This window comes from Rhinopithecus roxellana, chromosome 2, assembly GCF_007565055.1.
Source record: "Rhinopithecus roxellana isolate Shanxi Qingling chromosome 2, ASM756505v1, whole genome shotgun sequence".
Lineage (NCBI taxonomy): Eukaryota > Metazoa > Chordata > Mammalia > Primates > Cercopithecidae > Rhinopithecus > Rhinopithecus roxellana.
The window spans coordinates 154,382,588-154,409,652 of record NC_044550.1 but is presented as its reverse complement, the minus strand read 5'-3'; the positions used below and the strand labels follow the sequence as shown (position 1 = coordinate 154,409,652).

The window sequence follows — 27,065 nt, the reverse complement described above, 5'->3', positions numbered from 1 at the left end:
TATTAGTTTATATTTAATAAACAGCAATTACTACAGCAATTGCTACAGCATAGGCCCAGCATTGTACTAAATACTTTACATGAATTATCTTACTAAGTTTCATAATAATCCTATGAAAGAATTATTTTCCTTTTACAGACGATGAAACCAAGGATTACAGGCAAATTAAGGTGCTCACAGCAAAGAAAAGTACTTTACGGCTAATTTATCTGACATAAATGTTCCAATATGATTTTTTTATGAATAAGTAAATGGGACTGTTCAAAGATTCCAAATGCCTATTGAAATATGTAATTATTAGGTCCAAATTGAGAAATTTGAGGCTTTTCTCAATTCATTATATACATATATGTGTATATGTATGTTATATACATATATGAAGTTGTTTAATGAATATTTAGTTGTTTTGTTGAGGGGATATTTTTAACATTAGAAATTATTATTCTACTCCGATCAAATAACATGTTATACCCTTATAGTCCTTATTTTATGGTCTACAGAAAATAGTAGGAACACAGGCTCCAAAACTGAGCCTTTCATTTTCATTAGCAGATAGTAAAGCCACTGTAATCAAGAGAAGTACAAAACAAGAGGTGGTGAAAATTCTTGATTTTACAATACTTGAATATATGCAGTGTTCATTGATTTTCAAGTACCTACAGAGATGAAACTAAGTTAAACTAGCTAGCTAACCAGCTGAGGCTCTGCTCCCCACCGCTGTTTTAAAGAATGGATAGGAATGGTTTACAATCAGCAAATTTTTTGATGGTATATAAAAGAGCTTGCTTCGAAAGCGCTTAAAGATGGTCGAAATGGTTTCCTAAGTGGTTGAACCCATTTCTGGAGCAGAATACACACTTTTGAAATAGTGCCAAACTAGGTCAAGAAAGTCCCAATTAGAGAATTCGGCATTAAATGAAGCTTTAGAGTTCTCAATGACTCTTAAAAAAAAAAAATAATAATACACTGTAAATAATATACACTGGCAAATCTTATCCAAACCTGAGGGATTAACTTTAATTTGTGAACATCCTGGACCTAAACTCTATTGACTTGGGTACCCACCCAGTGGGTCCAGGAACAAAGCAAAAGCTAGAAGTAGGAAGTACTGAAATTTTAGTTACAAGTTTCATGCAGGTAAACCCAAGGCGCTACAAATGAATAATTAAAGGAATGAAAGGAGAAAGAATAAAGGGCCCAAAGAGTTGATCTACTGAGACAGCCTTGCCCCAAATTTCTATGACGACTTAACTGCTGCTTTTCTGGACACGCGTGGGCACCCAGAACCCCCGAATGGGGAGGAATGCTCTAGGCGCCCTGCTGCCCTTCAGCCCGCGCGACGGCGCGTCTCAGTCCACCCCGGGGGCGCGCGGCTGTCACCCAGGGCGGGGCGGCGCGGGCGTTGCCACGACGCAGGCCGCGCGCGTCCCTGGCAGCCAACGCGTCCACGTCAAGGTTTGTTTAATAATCGCCAGGGTATTTATGGCCGGGCTCAGGCGGCTGCTGGGGAGTCAGGAGACCGCGCGGGGCGGCGGATGAGGGGCGGTGGCTGCGGCCCAGGGCACCTCCCCCCCGGCTTCCCGAACCCGGCCCGGTCCGACCCGAGGGGGAGGATGGAAACACCTGCCGCGCTCTGAGCCCCCCACAAGAGAACACCCTTCCCGCCATATCACCCCACGGTCCTCCGGAGGCCACTGCCTGGTCCCCCCACGTCTCCATCACGCAGCGTGGGGCCGTGCGGTATAGTGAGCGATGGCGGAAAACCTGAAAAGACTGGTCTCAAACGAAGCTTTACGAACGTTGCAGGAAAAGCTAGACTCCTGGCTGAAGGAGTACAACGTGAGTCTGGGTGAAAAACCTCCGGGGTTCGCCCTCCCGTAGGTTCCAGCACAGCCCTCGTCGGGGATTTCTTAGAGCTGGAGTTGGTGGCCACTTTGCAAAGCCTCCGCGGTTGTGATTCCTAACCAGGACCTCAGCCTTCGACCGGGATCGCTGGGGAAGGAAGGACATGTGTGTACGTGCCCTTGTCTCCCAGCTTCGCGAGGCGGCGCGCGGGTGGCGCGGCCTGCGGAGCGCAGCACCAGGCTGCGGAGAGATTGGAGAGTGCTTCCAATCAGTGGTAACTAAGGACGCCGGCGACCTAGCAACAGGGAAGCCCTGTGGTCTGCGACTGGTCTGGTCATGCTGGCCACTCTTTCCAATCCCCCTCGCCAGCGCAATCCACACCTCCTCCTTCCCCAACCCCGAATTATTTTTTACTACAACCCTCTCCTGCCCAGGGTTTGTATCAGAATGGATTTGTATAAACACACACCCGGGAGTTATTTACCCAGAAATAAGCGAAACGGACACTTGTTAACGTTGCGGGTTTCACTTGCGTGCTGGTGGGCCTGGCAATTGAACTGGAATTGGGCCACAGTTCCAACACCAGGGCGGATTCAGGCCTTTTTCCAGGCATTTGTGAGAAGCCAGTATTCTGTCACCAAACCCATGAGCACTTTTCAAATCTCATTAATCCCTACCCGCACCCTGGCTCCCCATAATTCCCCCCTTCCCCCAAACAGTACTCTTGAGTGTTGAATTTGCTTTACATTCGGTCGGTCCGTCTTAATATAAATAGGGATTTCCCCTCTTACATAGTAAATGGAGCGGTCGGCAAAAAGAACTGTGGACCGGAAATTAGCCCCCTCCCCCTCTTGTTTCTGCATTTGGCTCTGCATAGAACTAGCTGAATGACGGGGTCAAATTATTTTACTTCTCTGGGTCTTAGTACCTCGTCTGTGAAATAGCGGAGATTGGTCTAGATGATATGTACATTTCCTGTTCAGATTTTAATTTTTTGAGCCTAGATTAGCTTGTTTCTGAGACCCTGCCTGTTACGAGGTCCTTAGGCTTCCCCATTCACCCTTTAACCAGTGCTCCTGAAGTGGAGGGGAGTTCAAAGCATAGCTACAGCTTTCTCCTTAGCCTTCCTTTCTAGTGTTTCCTGTTCAATCTCTTTGCTCCCTTTTAAAGAACCAGCACTGACCGTTCCTTCTCCATTAAGAATTCTGGAAAGTTAAAATGGCCTCTTTATCACAAAATACTTGGGTTCCCCCTAACTAATTTTAAAAGTACCTACTACCTAGTCTCAGGAGGTTGAGAATAAGAAATCCTAACATGTGTACAGTATTTACCCCCTTTTTTTTGCCCAGCGGCCTAACTGAACTCTGAATTTTAAAAAACATGTTGTTTGTCACAATGTTTATTACAAATAGCACTAGTATTTGTCTGGAACTAATAAACAATTACTTTAGAAACTCCCTGTAAGTAAGGAGAAGTGCCTTAGTTTATTACATTTTCCTGTCTTGATAACATCCCATTCTCTGCTGTCATTAAAACCATTTCCATCCAGCTGTTCCCTTCATCTCTCTACAGTAGAGACTGTACTCACAACTACCAGTGTTTTTTATACCTTGTGGCCACTCCCCAGGTTCCATCATTTCTCTTGAGTTTGCAGGCATCTTTATCACATTGGAATGTTGACACCTGTAGTCTTCCCCCTCCACTCCTGCTTCATCTCTTACAAGTATACTGATGAATCTGATTTCTATAGGATGTGTTCCCATCTGAGCTCTCACTTCTCCAGCTGCCCATTGGACATCTTTCAATAGTGAATGCTATTGAAATGCTCAAAATGCTCAAAGTCAAATCTGTTCAAAACGGAATTTACCCTTTCCCATGCCCCAACTACAGGCCTCCTTTCTAAGTAGTCTTCATCATTATGTACTCCACTCCCTTTTCACCATCATAGTCTGTTGGTTCTAACTTCAAAGTTCATACAGAATCTAAACACTTTTCAGCAACCCCACTGCTACCACCCTTCTCCATCCTTGATCATCTCTCACCTGGATTATTACAAAAGTAACCCAAAGAGACTCTTCTAAATGTCAAGTCAGATCAAGTTACTCTTTTTGCAAGACACTCCAAATTTCCTATTTCAGTCAGAAGAAGCCAAAGCTCCTACAATGACCTTCAAAGTCCTACACAATTGTGCCCCTTTAAGCTCTTTAACCTTATCTGTTACTTTCTCCCTTGCTCAGCCTTGCTCAGCCCACTCCAGCAGTACCAGCCTTCTTGCTCGTCCTAGAGCAGTGCTGTCCAATAGAACTTTCTGTGATGATGGACAGGTTCTATATCTGCATTGTCCAATATGGTAACTATTGGGCACTTGAAATGTGGCAAGTGCACACTGAAGAACATAATTTTTAATTTGACTTAAGTCCAGTTTAAATTCAGATAGCCACATGTAGCTCGTGGCTACTGTCTCAGACAGCACAGTTCTAGGGATGCCAGACATGTTTCTGCTTCAGAGCATTTTGCACTCATTGTTTTCTCTGCCTGGAAAACTTTTCCCCTGTTGATATTTGAGTGAGATAGGAACATCCTCATTTTCTTAGGAGAGCTTTATTTCTTAGAAAGGGTAACAACCTGCAGGCTGGGAAGTAGACAGGAATTAATGCTGAATGAGTTGGCCACCTGTATACATATTCAGCAGGTTATAGGAGGAGCTATGAATATTCATGAAGGGGGAATGCTCACATGCATAGTAAGCAAACACGCATGTTACGTTCATCCTATCATTTTGGGGTAGAGGCTTAACATTTAAATGTATTACAATTAGGCCCTATACATCAAAGGTGGAGGCAGGGACATGAAGGAACTTAGTGTGCAGCCTCTGTGGACCGACCAGAACCAGCCTATTGTCCATGGTCTCTTATCAGCAGAAAGTTACTGAAATCAGTAACTTATCCAGTCGAAGTTGCAGTTATGGACTGTGGAACAGGGGAGGGGATCAGTTAGTCAGAGTCTGGTAGTCAGTGAGTTGCAATTGTTTTAACATTGTTTATCTCAAGGCCAGTGCTTGCTTAGCTGCTAGATAAAAAGAAAAAACCTTTTGACAGTTAGAACATAGTTGATTCTTTATGTGTAGGGGTATGTGACTTAATCCTTGCCTGGCATGGCCTTAGGTCTTTATCTTATTGCCGCAAAGAGTCTGTTACATTAGTCTTAAGATCTCTATTTTAACAGTAGCTTCATGCAGTCCAGAAAATGTTGCCTCTAACAGAGCTAGCAGTATTTTTACAGCAATCATGGTAACAAAAGGAGGCTCTTAGCCCATATCTGTGTCACAGGGGTTAGTAGCTTTAAAAGAACATGTCTTTGTGTTAATAATGTTGGTGGTTATATTCCTGAATATTTTATTCTTTTCTGTTAACTCTTGCTTTCCTATCTGCACAAAGCCATTAGAATGTGTTTGAAGTTTACTTATTTCAGTTTTACACTTATAACATGGAAAGTTCTTATTCATTTCACTGCCTTCATTCATGCCCACTTCCAATCCAACTTTGATACAGCTGTTTGAGGCATCATTTTTATGGTTCTCATTGCCAATACTAGTGATTCTCAACACAGGCAAGGCATTGTCCCCAGAACATTGTTTTTAAAACTTACCTACAGGACTCAATGCATTTTACTTCACAATATAGCACACATGAACTCTTGTACATATAAACTCAAGTTCCACTAATAATTCTTACCTTTACTCATTATGGTGTGTTTTTCTGTTTTCTTTTTAGTATTATTTGCTGTTTGAGACTCACTAAATTGATTTTGTTACCCACTAATGCTGTGGTTATCAGTCTTCATTGCACATAGGAATTATCCAGAAAGCTTTTATATTTCCAAAGACCAGGTCCCACATGAAAGCAATTAAATCCATTTCTACGAGTGGGAGCCCACAAAGCTCCTCAAGCAAAGGCTTTCCTGAAACTTCATGGCCCTTACCAGCTTCTCTTTTGAGTTTTACCTCTGAAATCTGGACCAATTTTCTTATAGTAAGTAGCATGTGTTTTTGCATTTATTTTCATGTTTATCTTAGACTATAAATTCCTCCAGGGCAGGAGACATTGTGTCCCTAGCATCCAGTGCATAGTGGCCTCTCCATAAAATTTCTTGAGAGTATAAATGCATGAATAAACCATGCCCTTCTGCTTCTTGAAACCATCTCCTTCTTCGGCCTCCTTATTCTTCTTTATCTTGCTTCCCGGGTGTCCTCTCATTTCTGACTGCTCTTGTTTTGTTTTTTATCCACTGGCTCTTCTTACTCAGAGCACTTCTGACACAGCAAAATTGCCCCTCGCTCTGCCCTCAGCCCTCTCCTCACTCTTTTCTCTCCCTGGTAATCTCATCTGTGCATGTGGCTTCTGCACCCTTCCACTTGCTGAAGTCTTCCAAAGCCACTCCTCCCAGTCCTGTCTCTCTTCTAAGCTCCAGACTTACTTTCCATCTGCTTTGGGGAAAGCATTGTTGTTGAGAGCTCAGCTGCAGTGCTGGAGGCTACAGGAATGGGTCCGCACTATTGTCTCTTCAAATTACTTAATTTGTTTTTCCTTAGTGATGAATTTTGGATGATGATGGCATCCCATTTGTAGGATTGTTCTGAGGATTAAATGGAGCCACGTATATAAAGCTCTTAGCACACGGTCTGGCTGGTATAGAGTAGGTAATTAGATCAGTAATTATTAGGTACTACTACTGGACATTCCATCTGAAGGTCCTGCAGGCCCCCTCACTTGTTCAAACCCAAACTTAGGATCATCCCTCTCATACCTCTTACTCATTTCGAAACTCCCTGACCTTCTTAGGTAATGCTGAAATCAGCGGGAACTTTACTGGCACAGGTGTAATTTGGGGCTGGGAAAGACCTTTGGGAGACCCTTGGTATGTCTACAGCCTCCAGCATCTCTCAGCTAGATGGTTATATCCATCTATCTCAGCTAGATGGTTATATCCATCTACCTCCCCACCAGACTCACTCTGTAACCCAAACTCTATCTGGTCTGCTTTTGCCAGAGAGATTTTTGTAACATGCAAAGGAAATATGAGCATGTCATACCCACCTTCCTCTGTTGCATCCTTAAACATTTTGATCATGGAATGAAGCCCAAGACCCTTAATGTGGCCAGTCAAGTCTTTCAAACTTGGTCTCTGGACCCTGTACTCACTTTCCCCTGATATGCCTCGGTACCTTCTGTTTCTCCTCTTCAATTGCCCTTCCCTCTTACCCTTCACCCCTCACCAGAGGTTATTTTGCTATTCCTATAGCTTGTTATACACACAGAGTATTTAACATAAACTCTAAGGTAATTATTTATCCCCTATGTGCCACTTGTTCTCCATCTCACTTCCCTGTCTAATTAGTTCACTGACTGCAGACAACTTTTTTTTTTTTTATATAGCTTTGTTTCCTGAGCTTTGTTTCCAGGGCCTTACATATAATAGGAACTCAATGATTTATGAATGGATAAATCTGGAGAGTCTGTGCTTTGGAGACAGTATAATTAGTCCATATCTTTGCTCTGTTTGTCTTGTGTGAGTATGTGGGTATGTGTTTACTTGAATAATGTGACCCTATTGCAACTTGATTATCTTGTGCAATGCTTTGTGTTTAGAAGTTGCATCATGTTGTAACATGCCTTGGGAAGCGGAACTGTGTGACACAGGATATTCTCTCCTGTTACTTAAGTTGTGTTTAAAAACTCATTTGACCAGCATTCCTCTGGGTATCCAGTGTGTACCAGGCTCTAGGCAAGGCATAGGAACAGATAGTAATGATACCACAATAATACTTCTAATTATTGTGTACCTCTTTTACACTGGACTCTGCTCATGTGATCAACTACCTCCTAAACGGGAGGAAACAGAGCCTCATATTTAAATGTCTTTTCTAAGGGAATGCAGCTGATAAGTTGAGAACCAGATTTGAACAAAGGTCTACCTTATTCCTAAGCCACTGGCTCCTTTCAATACTGCATGCCACCTCATAGGTGCCAATTGATAAACACCTTCTGTGTCTGAGATGCTAGGCATGTATTATTTTGATTTAATTCTAATGCTCCGCAAGGCATTATTATCCCCATTGCATGCGAGAAGAATGGGCTCGGAGAGGTTAAGTAACTTGTGCAGGGTCACAGAACTGTAGCAAGCAGCAGAGCTGAGATACTCAGGTTTGCTTGACTCCCAAGCTCATTCTCCATCCACTTAACACATGGAATGATCTTGCCAGAGGGCAAAAGGCTTGTAAGTAGGTAATTGAAGTTCAGTGTAATAAGTGCAGTTATAAAATGGCCACGGCAAGGAGTGCGGAATTAATGAGGAAGAAATGGAGATAGATGTTCAGGCTATGGGTTTTAAATGCTCTATCATGTCAACATTACGCTGTTAAATCATTCATTCATCAACTGCTGTTTGGACCCTTCAATTTGCTAGGATACTAGTGGCAACAGATACAAACATGAGCAAAGCAAGATCGTTTTTAAAAAGAACTCATGATCTTTTTGGCAGGAGAGATTAGATGGATGAGATGGAGAAAAAATGACTACAGGAGAAATCAATGCTACAACAGAATTAGTTACCAGGTACCATTTACCAAGAATGGAAAGTAAACCAGCTGCCCTCTCAGTTACAAGTCCATCCCATCCAAACTCCATGCCAGGGGTGAAAGGCTCTCCAGGTCAACCTACCCTACCAAATTCTCTGACTTTCTGTGCCTCTGCCACATTGACATATTCAAGGTTGCTGAACTTGTTCCTGCCACAGAAATTTTGTCCTTGCTGTTCCCACTGCCTGGCATGCTCCTTCCCTAGTGCTGTGCTTCCCTGAATCTTATAACCCAGGAATACTCAAGGGTCCCCTCCACAGAAAAGCCTTCCCTGGATGCCCTCCCCATTCACTCTTGGTCGCATCATCCAATCCTCCCTCTACTCCCAGCATGAAGCATGATCTAAAAGTCAGTATAGATAGTTTAGTAGTTAAGAGCATGGGCTCTGGAAGCTGGGCTGCTGGGGTCCAATCTCAGCTCTGATAATTTACTAGCTGGGTAGCCATGAACCAGTTACTTAACCTCTCTGTGCCTCAGCTTTCTCATCTGAAATGGGAATGAAAATAGTTCTTCTAACTCCTAGTGTACTAGTGCAAAAATTAGCTGAGTTTATATAAAGCACTAATAGAGCCTGGCATATAGGAGAGATATGATAAATACAAAGTAAGTGAATCATCTCATTTACATGCATCCATCCAACGCATAATGAGTCTGAATACAGGGGCACTGTAGAATCCAGGGTTGGGAATACAACAACCAACAGGACAGGTCTGTCCTCAAGGAGCTTCCTGCCTGTCTGAACCATTTCCTTGGTTGATGCAGATGTGCATTTGATTTGTAAACTTTTGCCTAGAGATTATCTCAACTTTTACTCCTAGTTTCTATCCTCCTTGTACCCTGCTTTCTGTTCAGGGATTTGTTGTGTCCAGGAGGCACCAAGGACCAATGCTTTATTGCACCCTGAGGTGACACATAAATCGATGCATTTTTACAACCACATGATGTTTGTTGCTTGTAGTTGTATTCCTTCTTCTAGTGCTGGAGTCAGTTAGAGGTTTGGCTTATGTTGAAATGGAAATGGTAGAATCTTTCAAAGAAATGAGGAAAGCAGAATAATAGCTAAAAGGTTCACTTCTTTGCCTCCTCGTGTTCTGTTCTCATTGCTTAGAATGTTCCACAACCACTGGAACCACCTACTTTTCCAAGTCTGGCTAATTTCATCTTGGACTAGGTTTCACTTCCTCTTGGAAGCCTTCCCAGACTCTCCAAGACAATGGACTATTGGGTTGAGCTTGCACTCATCTGTGTAGTTAGACTTATTATTCTGCTGCAAGGTAACTGGCTATTCATCTGTCTGCCCCATGAGTCTGCAAGTGCCAAGTCCCTTATATCCTAAACCCAGCAATACCTTCTTGCTGTTAAGAAGTCATGTTCTCTATGCACATACAGTATATATGAATTGAATTTATGTAGAGGACAGGAACCAATAAAGCAGGTAAATTAGGCAGTGATTTGTATTGTCTGACAACAGGTCCATTTAGCTTTTAAATGTATTTTTGTAGAGTTTTACTGAGTAGGATTATTGCTATAAAAAACAACCTCCAAATCTCAGTGGCTTAACACACACAAACCAACTCTCTCAACTATGTGATAATTCAATGCAAGCATTCTGTCAGCAACCTTGCAAATCTTGTGGCTCTACCATCCCTTATGCCCTCAGCATCCTCTCTTGGCTCTTCTGCATTCAGTTGGCAGAGGGAAAAAGAAAAATAAATCATTCAAGAGGTTCCCTTCTGGTCCAGGCCCCGGACATATATCACTTCCCATCCAGTTAACCGGAATTCAGTTACATGGCCATACGAACTGCTAGGGAAACTGGGAAATGTGGTCTACGGGAGGTAAGTTTCGGTGACCACACAGCAGTCCTGCTACCAGAGCGTACCAGAGCCAGGCAGCTCTTGGGTCAAGTGAGACCCTGGTCTGCCTGCAGTGGGTCCTAGAGTGAAGAAATTACCCTGGTTATCTACTATTTTGCCCTTGCAGACAAACACGTGTGATCAAAATCTAAACCACTGCCTTGAACTCATTGAGCAAGTTGCCAAGGTGCAGGGACAACTCTTCGGGATCCTCACAACAGCAGCCCAAGAAGGTGAGAATGGCCTGGTAATTTCCCATCCAGTTCTGCCTGCCTTTCTCTCCTTTCTTGGTGCTTTTTTGTGTTCTTTGACTGTTGATGCAGTTGTGTTTCTCTCCCTGACCTGATGTGTGTATTCTTTTAGGAGGACATAACGATGGTGTGGAAACAATCAAGTCACGCCTTTTGCCTTGGCTGGAGGCTTCCTTTACTGCTGCTTCCATGGGAAAACCTGTTGACAGCAAGGTCCCCTCTCTGCAGGTAGGGATGCTGAAGGATAACCCTTGACTTTCTGAACAGTGAGATAAAATAAATCAGAAACCTCCAAGAGAAGAAGAGGACTTAATTCTGGTAGACTGACAGAGTGTCACAATTTGTGAGGGTTATTGGTGGTTTTCATGGGGACGGTGTTAGTTTTTGAACAGGTGGAGATCAGACTAGAAAGAGAGCACATGCCTTACTTAAGGCATCCACATCATTACATCTGGGCAACCAAAACATTAGTTACTTTACTTTTAAACATTTATATGGATTTACCTATAACCCTTTCTAAAACAGAAGCATTTAGAAAACATTTAGTCTCTTCTGAGAAAACCAAACATCACATGTTCTCACTCATAAGTGGGAATTGAACAATGAGAATACATGGACACGGGGAGGGGAACAACACAGCAGGGCCTGTCGGGGAATTGCAGGGGTGAGGGGAGAGAAAGCATTAGGACAAACATCTAATGCATGTGGGGCTTAAAACCTAGGTGACAGGTTGATAGGTGCAGCAAACCACCATGGCACACATATATCTGTGTAAAAATCCTGCGCATTCTGCACGTGTGTCCCAGAACCTAAAGTAAAAAAATAAAAAATAATAATAATAACAAAAAGAAAGCATTTAGTCTGTTCTGAGCAAGAACCTTATAAGACAGTGGCTGAAGGATCCCCGCTTGGAGATCACTGAAAGAAAACCAGTTCCTCTTTTATGGCCCTGGAGTAGGTGTCTAAACATTTATGTCTCAATTTTCTTATTTGCTGAATGGAGACAATGGTTTTGCTGATCTAATAGGGTCATTTGTGAGAATTAAATGTGATAAGCACACTAAACAAGCTGCATAGGGTCTGACACGTGTTAAGTACTTTATAGACTTCAGTTATCATTAAGTAATTTTTTTTCCCTGAGAATGTTTGGATGCTTCTCAGATTTTTATCCTCTGTGTGGGCGTTATTCTAGGTATAAAGATGTAGAATGATGTTTCAAAGTCTTTTTGGAAATTGAGGTATAATTTATATTCAGTGAAATCCATAAATTGCTGTTTTAACAAATACGTATACCTGTGTAAATTCACATCTCTATTGGAATATCAGACATCTCCATCACTTCGGAGCATTTCTTGCACCTTCCCCAGGGCAACCATCTTCTGATTTTTGTCACTCTAGATTAATTTTGCCTGCACTAGAACTTCATGTGAGCTCTTTTGAGATGGACTTTTTTTTTTTTTTTTAATTCATCAATGTCATTTTATGTATTCAGACTGATTTTTGTTTTTTGTTTTTTTGGTGTGCCTTTCCAGAACACGTTTGACAGGGAGAGACGTAAAGATCCCAGTCCTCGGGATCGGGACATGCAACAGTTAGATTCTAATTTGAACTCAACCCGGAGTCAACTCAACCAGGTTCAAGAAGAGTAAGAGGAATGCAAGTTATCTTTTTCCAAAAAGTATTGTTTTCAATTTAATTAAGTTTTAAATTCGAAAGGAGAATAATGGCTCATGTAAAATGTGGGCATTTGTAAATAAGTAATATGATTGTGTGTGTGTCTGTGTGCATGTGTGTATGACAGTGAGAGACAGAGAGAGAGAGAGAAAGAGAGAGAGAGAGAGAGAGAGAGAGAGAGAGAGAGAGAGAGAGAGAGAGGGAGAGAGAGAGAGAGAGAGAGAGTTAAGAATCAGTGTCTGTGGATTTGGGGACAGGATATATTATGATACCTGGTCCCCTGGTTCCTTCTTTGGAGTTCCTTCTTCATAAACACATCATCAGCCCATATTGACAAACAGGTAAAGATTGTTAGACAAAAATCTACCTTTTGGGAGAAAAATTTTAAAAGAGATGCAAAAGGGAAAGAATAAAATAGAGTGAACAGTCAGGCAAAGAAGAAAATTAAGAGAAAGACAACAAAAGTCAAATGAAGCAGGCTGCATCTATCTGTCCATTATACTCATTTAGGGGTGTATGTGTGCCTCTCTGAATCCGCAAGAGTCAGAGTCTTTTAAGAAAGGAAGAATTCAAGATTTTGCAATAATTATTAGGTATAAGAATGTATTTTTAAAAAGTTAAGCAATTCCAGGCAACAACAGATATCAGATGCATGCTGTGGGCAGAGCCAGGGTAGCAAACTTAGGGAATCACCACAAAAAACATTGTAGACTTTGGGTTTGTACTTGAGGCAGGTAGACAAATACGTATGAAACTGTGTTTGACATACCTAACAAAAATCCATCAATGGGAATTTCTCCTTGCTTCATTGCTGACATCAATGGGACAGAAAGGAAATCTTTTTTTTCTTTAATCAATAACTAGTTAAGGTTTGGGATGGAGTAATGTGTGGTGCTCTGCCTTGTTCTCTGATGACATTTACATTTTTCTAAGGAAAAATATCTCTATTGATTTAGTTTTGCCTGATTATAAAAATAATACAATTTTCTTTTTCAAAATGCATACAACAAATAAAAGTTGATGAAAATCACCTGTTTTCTTGTCCCCATTAACATTTTGGTATATTTTACTCCAGACATTTTTTCTTTGTGCCTGCACCTCCACACACACCCATTCATATTTCCAACTGGAATCATAATCAATGAGTAGTTATATACCTGAAGCAGTCAACATTTATAATTGTAATATGCAAAAAGCATACAATCTATAATTTATTTCAACTAATATGAGCTCATTTTGAAGGATCCTTCAATAAGCCACTTCAAGATCACACAGTCATTTCTGGTTTATCGTAGTCCATTTTCTATAAACATTCAGCTCATTCCAAGTGCAAACATGCATTAAGAGCTATTTTTACCCTCTCATGGGGTCTCCCTTCCCCTCATCCTTTCTCGGGAAGGGATGCTTGTATACTCTCCTGGTGATGGACAAGAAGAGTTTTTGGTCTTGTACTGCCCTCTGGGTTCTTGCTGGCCTTAATTTCATGTAGGCACTAGTGTCTCTTTCTGATGGGTCCTGAGTTGTGCATGTCTTCTCTGGGAAGGTCTCCTGGGACATTAGCTAGCAATTGCTGCAGATGATCCTACGTTTTCCTCTAGTTGTGAGGCAGGGCATCAAAACTTTACTGGTTCTTGATGGCTGTCAGCACTAGTAGGGGCCAGGGTTTCCCACTTTTCTTTCTTGTTTCAGTGACACTGTTGTTACCTATAAGGGGCGCCATGGATCAAGAAATTTAATGCATGCTTTAAAAAAACTTTTCATTTGAAAATAATTTCAAACACAGCAAATCCACTAGAATAGCACTAAAAATTTCCATATGCCCTTTCATATGCCTTTTGCCCTATTTGCTTTATCACCTGTGTGTTCCTTCTCTCTCTATATATATATTTTCTCTACTAACCATTAGAAAGTTGCATACATGAAGATGCTTGCTGCTTTTCCCTGGATTTCTTAGTTTTTATTTTTGTTTTTAATTTTTTATTATACTTTTTCAACTTGCAGATTTGTTACATATGTATACATGTACCGTGTTGGTGTGCTGCACCCACTAACTCGTCATTTACTTTAGGTATATCTCCTAATGCTATCCCTCCCCGCTCCCGCTACCCCACGACAGGCCCCGGTGTGTGATGTTCCCCATTCTGTGTCCAAGTGTTCTCGTTGTTCAATTCCCACTGCAGTGTTTGGTTTTCTGTTCTTGCGATAGTTTGCTGAGAATGATGGTTTCCAGCTGCATCCATGTCCCTACAAAGGACGCAAACTCATCCTTTTTTATGGCTGCATAGTCCTTTGGATATATACCCAGTAATGGGATGGCTGAGTCAAATGGTATTTCTAGTTCTAGATCCTTGAGGAATCGCCACACTACTTCCACAATGGATGAACTAGTTTACAGTCCCACCAACAGTGTAAAAGTGTTCCCATTTCTCCACATCCTCTCCAGCACCTGTTGTTTCCTGACTTTTTATTGATTGCCATTTTAACTGGTGTGAGATGGAATCTCATTGTGGTTTTGATTTGCATTTCTCTGATGGCTAGTGATGATGAGCATTTTTTCATGTGTCTGTTGGCTGCATAAATGTCTTCTTTTGAGAAGTGTCTGTTCATATCTTTTGCCCACTTTTTGATGGTTTTTTTTTTTCCTTGTAAGTTGGATTTCTAGGTGTTTTATTCTCTTGGAAGCAATTGTGAATGGAAGTTCATTCATGATTTGGCTCTCTGTTTGTCTGTTATTGCTGTATAAGAATGCTTATGATTTTTGTACATTGATTTTGTATCCTGAGACCTTGTTGAAGTTGCTTATCAGCTTAAGGAGATTTGGGTCTGAGATGATGGGGTTTTCTAAATATACAATCATGTCATCTGCAAACAGGGACAATTTGACTTCCTCTTTTCCTAATTGAATACCCTTTATTTCTTTCTCTTGCCTGATTGTCCTGGCCAGAAGTTCCAAATTATGTTAAATAGGAGTGGTGAGGGAGGGCATCCCTGTCTTGTGCCAGTTTTCAAGGGCAATGCTTCCAGTTTTTGCCCATTCAGTATGATATTGGCTGTGGGTTTGTCATAAATAGTTCTTATTATTTTGAGATACATTCCATCAATACCAAATTTATTGAGAGTTTTTAGCATGAAGCGCTGTTGAATTTTGTCAAAGGCCTTTTCTGCACCTGTTGAGGTAATCATGTGGTTCTTGTCTTTGGTTCTGTTTATATGCTGGATTACGTTTATTGATTTGCATATATTGACCCAGCATTGCATCCCAGGGATGAAGCCCACTTGATCATGGTGGATAAGCTTTTCGATGTGCTGCTGGATTCGGTTTGCCAGTACTTTATTGAGGATTTTTGCATCGATGTTCATCAGGGATATTGGTCTAAAATTCTCTTTTTTTGTTGTGTCTCTGCCAGGCTTTGGTATCAGGATGATTTTGGCCTCATAAAATGAGTTAGGGAGGATTACCTCTTTTTCTATTGATTGGAATGGTTTCAGAAGGAATGGTACCAGCTCCTCCTTGTACCTCTGGTAGAATTCGGCTGTGAATCCGTCTGGTCCTGGACTTTTTTTGGTTGGTAGGCTATTAATTATTGCCTCACTTTCAGAGACTGCTATTGGTCTATTCAGGGATTCAACTACTTCCTGGTTTAGTCTTGGGAGAGTGTATGTGTCCAGGAATTTATGCATTTCTTCTAGGTTTTCTAGTTTATTTGCATAGAGGTGTTTATAGTATTCTCTGATGATAGTTTGTACTTCTGTGGGGTCTCCCAGTTAGGCTACTCGGGAGTCAGGGACCCACTTGAGCAGGCAGTCTGTCTGTTCTCAGATCTCAAACTCAGTGCTAGGAGAACCATTACTCTCTTCAAACCTCAGTTGGAAATGCAGAAATCACCCATCTTCTGTGTTGCTCACGCTGGGAGCTGGAGGCTGGAGCTGTTCCTATTTGGCCATCTTGGAACCCTTTATTTTATTTTTATGTTATTTCAATTGATTTTGGAGAACAAGTGGTATTTGGCTACATGTATAAATTCTTTGGTGGTAATTTCTGAGATTTTGGTGCACCTGTCACCTGAGCGGTATACAGTAGAGCCATTGTGTAGTCTTTTATCCGTCACCCTCCTCCTTTCTTTCCCCTCAAGTCCCCAAAGTCCATTATATCATTCTTATGCCTTTGCATCCCCAGAGCTTAACTCCCACTTGTAAGTGAGAAAATATGACATTTGGTTTTTCATTCCTGAGTTACTTCACTTAGAATAATGGCCTCCAGCTCCATCCAAGTTGCTGCAAAGGCCATTATTTCATTTCATTGTATGGCTGACTAGTACTCCACGGTATATATATACCACATTTTCTTTATCCCCCCATTGGTTGATGGGCACTTACGTTGGTTCCATATCTCTGCAACTGTGCATTGTACTGCTATAAACATACATGTGCATGTGTCTTTTTCATAAGATGGCTTCTTTTTCTTTAGGTAGGTATGCAGTAGTGGATGGCTGTATCAAATTGTAGTTCTACTTTTAGTTCTTTAAGAAATCTCTGCTATTGAAATCTCTATTGAAATACACTGCTTTCAATAGTGGTTGTACTAGTTTACACTCCCACCAGCAGCATAAAAGTTTTCCCGTTTTCTCCACATTTACTCCAACAGCTATTGTGTTTTGATTTTGTAATTACGACAATTCTTGCAGAAGTAAGATGGTATCGCATTATGTTTTTAACTTGCGTTTCCCTGATAATTAGTGATATATATAATTATATCACTATATATAGTGATATATATAATATATATATAAAATTGTATCAAGTCATCCTTTTTTTTTTTTTCTGTTTTTGTTTTGAGACAGAGTCTTGCTCTGTCACCCAGGCTGGGGTGCAGTGGTGCGATCTCGGCTCACTGCAAGCTCTGCCTTCCAGTTTCACGCCATTCTCCTGCCTCAGCCTGCTGAATAGCTGGGACTACAGGTGCCTGCCACCATGCCTGGCTAGTTTTTTGTATTTTTAGTAGAGATGGCATTTCACCGTGTTAGCCAGGATGGTCTCGAACTCCTGGCCTCATGATCTGCCCGCTTCGGCCTCCCAAAGTGCTGGGATTACAGGCGTCAGCCACGGCGCCCAGCCATATCAAATCATCCTTCTGATTAAAAGCTGTTAGTCTTCTCCTTTTTTAAATATTATATTTTATTTTAAGTTCCAGGATACACGTGCAGGATGTGCAAGTTTCTTATATAGGTAAACATGTACCATGGTGGTTTGCTGCACAGATTAACTCATCACCTAGGTATTAAGCCTCACATGCATTAGCTACTTATCGTGATGCTCTCCCTTCTCCCAGCCCCCAACAGGCCCCAGTATGTATGGTTCCCCTCCCTGTGTCCTTGTGTTCCCATTGTTCAACTCCCATTTATGAGTGAGAACATGTAGTGTTTGGTTTTCTGTTCCTGCGTTAGTTTACCGAAGATAATGGCTTCTAGTTTCATCCATTTCCATGCAAAGGGCATAATCTTATTCCTTTTTTGGCTGCATAGTATTCCATGGTGCATATGTACCACATTTTCTTTATTCGGTCTATCATTGATGGGCATTTGGGCTGATTCCATGTCTTTGCTATTGTGAACAGTGCTGCAGTAAACATACATGAGCATGTATCTATAATATAATTATTTATATTCCTTTGGGTATATACCCAGTAATGGGATTGCTGGGTCAAGTGGTATTTCGGTTGTAGATCCTTGAGGAATCACCACACTGTCTTCCACAATGGTTGAACTAATTTACATTTCCACTAACAGTGTGAAAAATTTCCTATTTCTCTGCAGCCTCGCCAGCATCTGTTGTTTCTTGACTTTTTAATAATTGCCATTCTGACTGGCATGAGATGGTATCTCATTGTGATTTGATTTGCATTTCTCTAATAATCAGTGATGTTGAGCTTGTTTTTATATGTTTGTTGGTCGCATAAATGTCTTCTCTTGAGAAGTGTCTGTTCATGTTCTTTGCCCACTTTTTGATGGGGTTGTTTGTTTTTCTCCTATAAGTTTGTTTAAGTGGTCTCTTCCCTTTATACTTAGAAAAAATTCTAAATTTCTCACCAGGGCTCTCATAGCAGTCCTCCTGATCTGGCTGTGTTTCTGCCCGAGTGTCATCTCCTGTCACTTTCTCCTGACCCAGTCTACTATCTACTTCCTCACCTTGAGGCCTTTACCTGTGCTCTTCCATTGCCTGAAAGAACTTTCCAGTCTTCCACTGGCTCTTTGCATGCCTGGTCTTTATTATCCTACAAGTCTCAGCTTAAATGGGCCTTTCTCAGAGTCCTTCTGTGACCACCATACATTGAAAGGTCTTTCTTCCCTCTAATTCTCTTTCACGGTGATCTGCTTTTCTCATAATAGCACTTATGAGAAAAGTTAGAGAGTGAAGTCACAACTGGGAACTTAAAAAAATAAACTTGCTTGTATATATATGATCTATCTCCCCAACTAGCCTGGAAGATCCAAAGGGTTCCTGTCTTGCATTGCTTTCTTGACACTGTTGTATCTCCAGTACTGAGCATCATGCCTAGCTCACAGTAAGTGCTCAATAATCTGCTCAACAAAACATTTAAATAGAATGTCAGCCTGATTAAAACAATTCTTAGCATATGAATGTACTTTTCTTTCTTCTCTCTGTATGATATCCAAACACATGAAATTAGCATGTATGTTTGCTTGTATGTGCATCCAATTGTGTGTGCTAGGAGAAAAATACCCAAGTTTTTAATTCCTGCTTGTATTTTCCTCCTTTTCTTGATCCATTTTCTACAGTTTCTTTTCTCTTGATAAAAATGTTCATTTTCACATATTTACTTTTAAAAACTTGTTACCTCTTTATATTGGAATTAAATCACACTAGTTTCCTTTCAATCTCCAATAGCCATATTATGAAGTTAATGCTATTTTTTGCTTTCTTTTCATCTTTAGACATTTCATTCATTCATTCCTTTCTCATTAAAAAAATATACCTTGTGACAGGCACTGTTTAGGTGCTGGGGGTAGAGATGAATAAAATAAAATTATTGCTCTCAAATAGTTTATAGTGTGAATTCAATGAGGTAAATGTGAGTGGAGCGCCGAGAAGGGGAAACAAACCTTGCTTGGGAGAGTTGGGGATAGTATGTGGAAGGCCCTTGCCAAATGCGCATTTATTAGAGAAGGAAGCAGGTAGGGGATGGAATTTTGGATGTCTGGTTAAGATCTGTGGGATTGACAGGGATGCTGTTAGCACATTATTTCTCAGGTTGCTCCACTCTCAAAGTGAAAATCCCAGTGTTTTGCCCTCCACTGTTCTTCTATCTAGAGGAAAGGATAAAGGCTGGTGTGAGTTTGGAAGGCAACTGCACTATCTTAGCCTCAGGACAAGTGCTATGATCTCTCTGGCAGAGTCAGAGAAGTCAAGAAGACTTTGTCAACTCAAGTCTCACTGTTCTGGGATAACTTCATTGAGGACCATTGGTCTTTATTCAACATCATCTATCTCACTTCCATTTTTTTTTGGAGACATGTTCTTACTTTGTCACCCAGGCTAGAGTGCAGTAGCACAATCAAAACTCACTGCAGCTTCAAACTCCTAGTCTGAAGAGATTCTCCCACCTCAGCCTCCTGAGTATCTGGGACTACAGGCACACACCACCACATCTGGCTAATTTTATTTATTTATTTTTTTATGGAGACAGGGTCTCACTGTGTTGCACAGGCTGGTCTTGAACTCCTGAGTTCAACAGATTCTCCTGCCTTGGTTTCCCAAAGTGTTGGAATTACAGACATGAGCTACTGCACCCAGACCCACTTATTTTTAAACTAGATAGACCTAAATAACACAATTTATTATGATTTGTCTACCATGAAGAGGATTTGAAACTGATAATGACAGAGATACAGTGAAAACTCAGAGAATTTGTGTTCAATAAGTAGTAGAAGTCAGAAGCAGGAAGACATGAAGTACCTGACTGTCAAGGGTGATTGTGAGGACTTTATAGGTGGGCACATAATTTTTTTAAATATTGAGGAAGTCTGCAGCTCCACAGTGCAAAGCAATAAAAATTGATGTTGGTATATTGTAGAAAAATGGAGATTTTGTAGAGAAAGCCAACCTAGGGCTTTGATGTAATTAGAGCAGATGAATTAGGGGTGAGAAGGAGAAATTGAACAAGTTTCTTTGTCCTTTATATTCTAATACTAATAGTCTTTTGGGGGTAGTAGCTCTGTAATTTCCCAGTGTTTGACATTGAGCAAAGGATGTTAGCATATTTTAGCATACAAGTCCACCACAATTTTTGAAATATTACCTGATTGAATGCAGATGTCTTTTAACTTGATCTTGTTTATGTTGAACTATGTCATATACCAGAAGTTCCTAAGTGAGCCTCTGCCTTGATTTAGAAAGTCTGCCAATTTTGAAAAATCTATCTTTAGTTACTGATTTCTCTTACAGTCTGGCTGAAACTGAAAAGAATCTTGAAGAAACCAAGAACAGATCGGCCATATCCCTGTTGGCTGCAGAGGAGGAAATAAATCAGCTAAAAAAGCAGTAAGAAAAAAATGACAGGATTATTGCAGCCTAAATCATTGAATTTAGCTTTTTTGGTGCTCCATTACAACATGAAAGAATCTGTTCACCACCAGAGAGAAAATGCAGAAATATTTTTATTAATTATACATATATATTTACTACAAAATATTACTTATCTACTATAGAAAACTTCCAAAGTACAACATAGTATATAGTATAAAGGAATATAGAAACCCTTTCATAACTCCAGAGCCAGTGACTGTTAACATTTTGCATTCCTTCTGATTAATATATTAATAATAGAGTTAAGACTACAGAATAAAGTATATAAGTATACAATTTTCTATCCTAACTTTTCACCTGACATTGTTTTCCTCTGTCACTAAGAAAAAATACTGCAGAAGTTAGTTTTAAATAGGTTCATTATGTTCCATCATTTGGGGATTTCCCTCATATTGAATATTTACTTGTATACTAATTTTCAACATTGGAAATAATATTGGGATAATTTTTGTGGAAAAATCTCAGTTGAGCCGTCTGATTATTCCTTATAGATAAAATTCTAGAAGGGGAAAATAAACATTGATCTTTTAAGGTTATACCTTCCTGGATCTTAATTTTGATCCCCCCCCTCCCAAAAGAGTAAGTGGGAGGTGTATTTTACACACACACACACACACACACCCCTTTTGATTATCTTCACACATGTTCCAATGGTTCTGATTTCTTCAGGAACACCCATAAATCTTAGCTAGGAACACTGTTTTAATTTCTACTTCTGTCTTCCCCTTCCTCATCATTTTAATCTCTAATTTCCTATTTGTTAAACCTTCTCAAATCCATCAATCATATTACTCATCAATTACCTATAGCACCAATTCTGTTCTTTACTCTTTGTATTACAGCTTTTCATTCCATTACATCTTTAGCTTCTTTGCATCCTTCTTAATCCTACTTTCTTATCTTCTCAATCTTACCTTTTCATCATACACCCTTGTCATTTTCATCACAGCATGTTCTCTTCTTCCGGCTTTTGCTCTTGTTTTATGGTGGCCATGCCTCTTTGTAACTTGATGAAGATGCCAATTTTATTTCTAAAGATTTTTTTTGTTTGCTACATTATTTTCACAGGTTCACACTTCTAGCTAGTTTTGTGGATGTTATTCAGTTCCCATTATAGTTTTCTCTCATATTCCAACTGTTCAGAGAATCAAAGATTCTAATTAATATTAAATATTCCAATTAATGTGTTAAAAATATAGTTGAGACTATTCAGAGAATCAAAGAACTAGTGAGGGTAGGAGATTATATTTTAGACCAGCTTCCTGCGTAGCTTTTGGAGGTCAAATGTTTTCAGAGTGCAGTTAAGATCTGTCCCATACTGTCCAACATGGGACAGAATGACTATAAGTCCAGTGTTTTTGCTAGAGGATCTGCATGAGTGTCCTTTCTTTAGGAATTTTTCCCCATGCAAGCTGCAGACATGGAGTGGCATCCTGACCCTGGGAGTTCTGCTCCTTGCTAATTTGTTCATTCACATGTATTTCCACCAGAGTTTCCCAATGCAATAATGGCAGGCTGAGTAGAATAGCCTCTGTTGGTAAGCATGCCAATTGCTGCTTATTACCTTTCCTTGCTTCCTTCACTCTCTCCCCTCTCCTCTCTTCCCTTCCTCTGCCCTCTCTCTTTGCTGTTCAGGCTTAAATCTCTTCAAGCTCAGGAGGATGCCCGCCACAGAAACACAGATCAGAGGAGCTCAGAGAATAGGCGGTCAGAGCCTCGGAGCTCTGAAGAGCAGAAGTGTGAGCAGTGGAGTTCACTCAAGCGGAATGCAGACCAGCGGGACACAGAAGTCACATCCGATTATAAGAAACAGCTCCGAAACCTGAAGGAGGAAATAGCTGTTCTGTCTGATGAGAAAAGGGCACTCCAAGGAAGGTCAGACAAACTCTCAAATATCTAATTTAGGCTCTTTTTGCTGAGTTAAGGGGTCAGGGAGGGGAAAATAAGTAAAATGATAAAATGATACCCTGAACCAAAACCTCAGCAATCTGGCAAGCTTTTAAGAAAACAAAGGGATTGTTTTCTTAACTGCCCCCCTTCCAGAGAGAGAAAATACCTCCTGAGTTGCCAGCACTTGGACACTAATTAACTTTGGGCTGAGAGATATGGAGAAGGAAAGTTCTTTTTTTTTTTTTTTTTTTTTTTTGAGACAGAGTCCTGCTCTGTCGACCAGGCTGGAGTGCAGCGGCATGATCTCGGCTCACTGCAACCTCTGCCTCCTGGGTTCAAGTGATTCTCCTGCCTCAACCTCCCAAGTAGCTGGGATTACAGGCACACACCACCATGCTCGGTTAATTTTGTTTTTACTTTCAGTAGAGATGGGGGTTCACCATGTTGGCCAGGCTGGTCTTGAACTCTTGGCCTCAGGTGATCTGCCTGCCTCCACCTTCCAAAGTGCTGTGATTACAGGCGTGAGCCACCGTGCCCGGTTGTAAGGAAAGTTCTTTGACTTGAAACCAGAATTGTGCGGGCCTATGGTGCAAGAGGTGGTACCCTCATGGAAAAACTGTTCTGTAATATGAGGATCATTTTCTCTGAGGCCTGGGAGTCCTCTCTCCAGGGATGCTGTCCATTTTACTGCAGGCTATTTCCCTTTTGTATCTGACTTTGATGGGATGTGTAGGTGAAGTGTTCTTGTGAAATTCCTTTCTATTTATGGACAGATGTTAACACAGGCCATCAAGATAGTGTTAAGTAAGGACAAAGAAGATGTTTCTCTGGAGTCTCTGCATTTTCCTTATTCTTTTTAACAACCCCCCTCAAGCCCCTAATGTGTTCTGCTCCAGGCTGTGAAAGTCCCTATTCCCATTCTCTAAATGTCACCACAGTCTTTAATTTTGAGGAATCATTCTGTCAGTGTTGTGTTTGTGCCAACTTGTATTGACTCCCAAGAACGAATTATGTGCCTGTTTGACATGGTAGTAGTATTTACACCACGGGAACTGGCAAACACCATAAGTGAGTCTAACCCTACCCAACCCAACCTCCCTGGCTGTTGTACTCAGTTTTGCATTACCTTTTGCCAGATAGTTTCTTCTGTAAAACCTCCCTTTTTGGAGACCCATTTACTTCGGGATAGCTAGTCTGATAATTTACTTCATACTTGAGGGCAATATAACTTTTTATTGATACAGTAGTTTATAATATACCCAGTACTTCCACATGTATTTGCTCATCTGACCTTCTAATCCCCACCTCCACCCTAAAATAGGGCAAAAGTTATGTATCTGAAAACTGGGAATTCCAGCTACTTAGGAGGTTGTCATGGGGAAGATTGCTTGAGGCCAGGAGTTCTAGACAAGCCTGGGCAACGTGGCAAGAACTCATCTCTAAAAAGAGTTAAAAAATAAATAAATTAGCTGGGTATGCCTGTGGTCCTAGATCCTCTGGAGGCTGAGGCAGGAGGAACTCTTTAGCCCAGGAGTTTGAAGCTGCAGTGAGCTGTGATTGAGCTAAGGGATTTTTGGAAACCGATCAGTAAAGGTTTTGGCCCAGTTTTGGTTACTTTGGGAGAGTGTGTTTAACCATTTGGCTTGTTCAAAAATTTCTTGGACATGAGCTTCCACTTTTCTAGATACATTAATGTAGATCAACAGGTTTTACTGATGACAGCACCTTGTTCAGCTAGGAGATAATCTAGAGCTCGTCTTTTTCAAAAACCATTCCTGCTAGTGAGCCTAAAGACCTTTCTAGCAGCGATAGACTTGCACCAGTACTTGCTAAGGCCGGTATTTGCCAGTATTTCAAGGGAGGTGGTAAGTTCCCGTGATGTGATTTCATGGTAAGTAAAACTTCCCCAAGGGGCAAGAGTTGTGATAGTTCCCACAACTCTGGCCACAGTAAATCCTAGGGCCCTTTTTCTTCTAGAATGGGATTCTAGATTGGAAGTTATGTTCAAGACAATGATTTGGGTGGGAGCTATTGTACCCAGAGTAGAAACACCATAATGAAAAGAATCATGAAGATGGAATAAAGCCAAAGATTAAAAAGAGTTTAAATAATTTTTGGCAGTGCCGCAAAGCCATAAGAGCCCAGGAGGGGCAGCCAGGTAATATGGTGTGATTGGTTTCATTAAAATGTTGGAAACAAAGGAAAGGGGCCTCTTAACAGTTTTTGAGAGGCCCCACAGGAGAGGAAAAGTCATGTTAATGTCCCAACTGGTTGGGTGGGTGGGGGGCGCAGCGGTGGTGTTCAAAACCAGGGAAGTGTATGTGCAATGGATAGGATATAAGTGATATGATAGTTATTTCCCACGTTGGTTTTATCATTCTAGTAACATACATGAGTGGTATTAGGAGTGCAAGGGATGGTGTATACTGGAGGCCTTACTATATTGGTTTGTTTGAAAGGCTTAAAAATGGGCAGTGATGAGATAGATGCAGAGTTTTGTTGTAAGAGCCTAAGGCCTCAAATGGGTTAATGTTACCCACAGGAGTATCCCAGGATGTACATCCCAAAGTAACATTACAATTAAAGAACTTCCAATGATATTGTAAGTATGGATGGTGGGGTAAGTAATAAGATTACACAAAGGTGGAGATGTTTCCCATTTTACCAGCATGGAGAGAAATGGTTAGGGTAGGAAGGTGTGATAAAAAGTCTTGCTCAGCCACAATTAGATTTACCCAAAGCTCATCCATAGAAATGGAAAAGACAGGGGCCTGGAAGGACTCAAGGCCCCACCAGTCATCTAGAGGATGACTTTCAGAGGCTTGATTATAATCCAGGAATAGAGTTAGAGGTGCATGTCCTTCCCCTTGTCCTTGTTCTGCAGAATACCTTTGTCAGGTATGTTGGTGAGGTTGTGGCTATTATGGCTTAGGAGAAAGAAGTGCCCCTCTGTCACGAGGAAGGGAGGGACACTCACTTTTCTAATGATGCTCTTGTTTGCAATGAGAATAGGGTCCTCACTGTAACCTGGAGGTGGCTTGTAACCTGGAGGTTTTGGACATTTTCTACTCTAGTGTCCTGGATTTCTTCAGCGATGACAGGCCCCTGTTCTGTTAGTGTTATGGGGATGAGCCTTGGGATTATTGACTAATGAAAAAGAATGTGCCAATGCTGTCACTATGTAATGAGTGTGGTGCTGGCATTTTTCCTCCTCCAATGGAACTGTTTTATTTTAGATATTTCCTCCTGATTATTGAAAAATCTTAAAGGCTACGTTTAATAAAGTAAGAAAGGGAGTTTGTGGGCCTTGTTCTAAGTTTTGGAGTTTTTGTCTGGTGTCTGGGGAAGTTTGACTTAAAAAATATATGGCCAGAATGGATAGGCCCTTAGGGATTGGGGGGTCAAAACTTGTGTATTTATGCACGTCCTCCACCAGTGTAGCCTGGAAAAGGATGGGACTCTCAGATGGCTCCTGAGTGACTTCTTGTAATTTAGAAAAATTAACAGGTTTTACTACTGCCTTTTTCATTTCTTCCAACAAAGAAGAGATCATATAATCTCGTCTGCCCCTGCCTCTGTTTGGACCGGCATCAGTGGCCTGGTATTGCCAGTTGGGTTCTGTGTTGGAGACAGCTTCTGCCCCAGCTTTAACACTGTTAGGATTATGAACATGAGCTTCATCTGCCCAAGCTTGAACATATGCGTGACCTTTCTTCATGGGAACAGCAAGTAGTTAATACCACAGATATGTCTTGCTAGGTTCAATCAAAGGCAATAGTCAAAACCCGAAATTCTTGAATGAACTTAGAGGGATCCTGGCTAAATGAATCCAAACTTGGATTAAATTTGTGAAAGATCAGACATTGGAAAAGGGACATGAACTTGGATTGCTCCTAAATCTCCATTAGCCACCTCACAGACAGGCAAACCATTTTGGGATTTTCCGAGGACTCTGTACCAGTGTTATATGTAACTCCTGTGCGAGTATCTGAGAGGGATAAAGTATCTGGACATGGGGGTGATTGATTAGAGGATGGAGCAGATGGGGAGAGTAGAGGTGAAGCATGAGCAGGCTGAGGACAACGTGATAGGCAAAAGGGTCATCTCAGACACCAGAATTGAGGAGGGAGGAAGTTCCTTGGAAGGATATATGAAAATTTTTATGTAGTTTTGAGTTTTTGGATAAAGCCAAAAAGACCTGAACATATGGGACCTCTGAATCCCTTTTGAGGTTCTGGTAAAATGAGTCTAGATGTAAAATAATATTGTGATGCAAAGTTCCATTAATAGGCCAATTTGATTTATTAG

The 27,065-nt window shown here is 41.0% G+C and overlaps 1 protein-coding gene across 4 annotated transcripts in view; it reads left to right on the top strand.

Annotated features, from left to right (window-relative positions):
* The first annotated feature begins 1,351 nt into the window (after positions 1-1,351).
* The window catches only part of SPATA18 (spermatogenesis associated 18), a 44,788-nt gene continuing 19,074 nt past the window's right edge, over positions 1,352-27,065 (top strand). For 2 of the 4 annotated variants that reach the window (XR_750170.2, XM_010383586.2), the window contains exons 1-6: positions 1,352-1,839; positions 10,466-10,571; positions 10,702-10,817; positions 12,122-12,234; positions 20,727-20,822; positions 22,503-22,742. Coding sequence is in view for 3 of the 4 variants with exons in the window: in XM_010383586.2 (XP_010381888.1) it covers positions 1,753-1,839; positions 10,466-10,571; positions 10,702-10,817; positions 12,122-12,234; positions 20,727-20,822; positions 22,503-22,742 (758 nt within the window). In the remaining variant the exon portion in view is untranslated. The remainder of the gene's footprint in view (positions 1,840-10,465; positions 10,572-10,701; positions 10,818-12,121; positions 12,235-20,726; positions 20,823-22,502; positions 22,743-27,065) is intronic. The other 2 variants (XM_010383587.2, XM_030916524.1) reach the window with 2 other exon arrangements.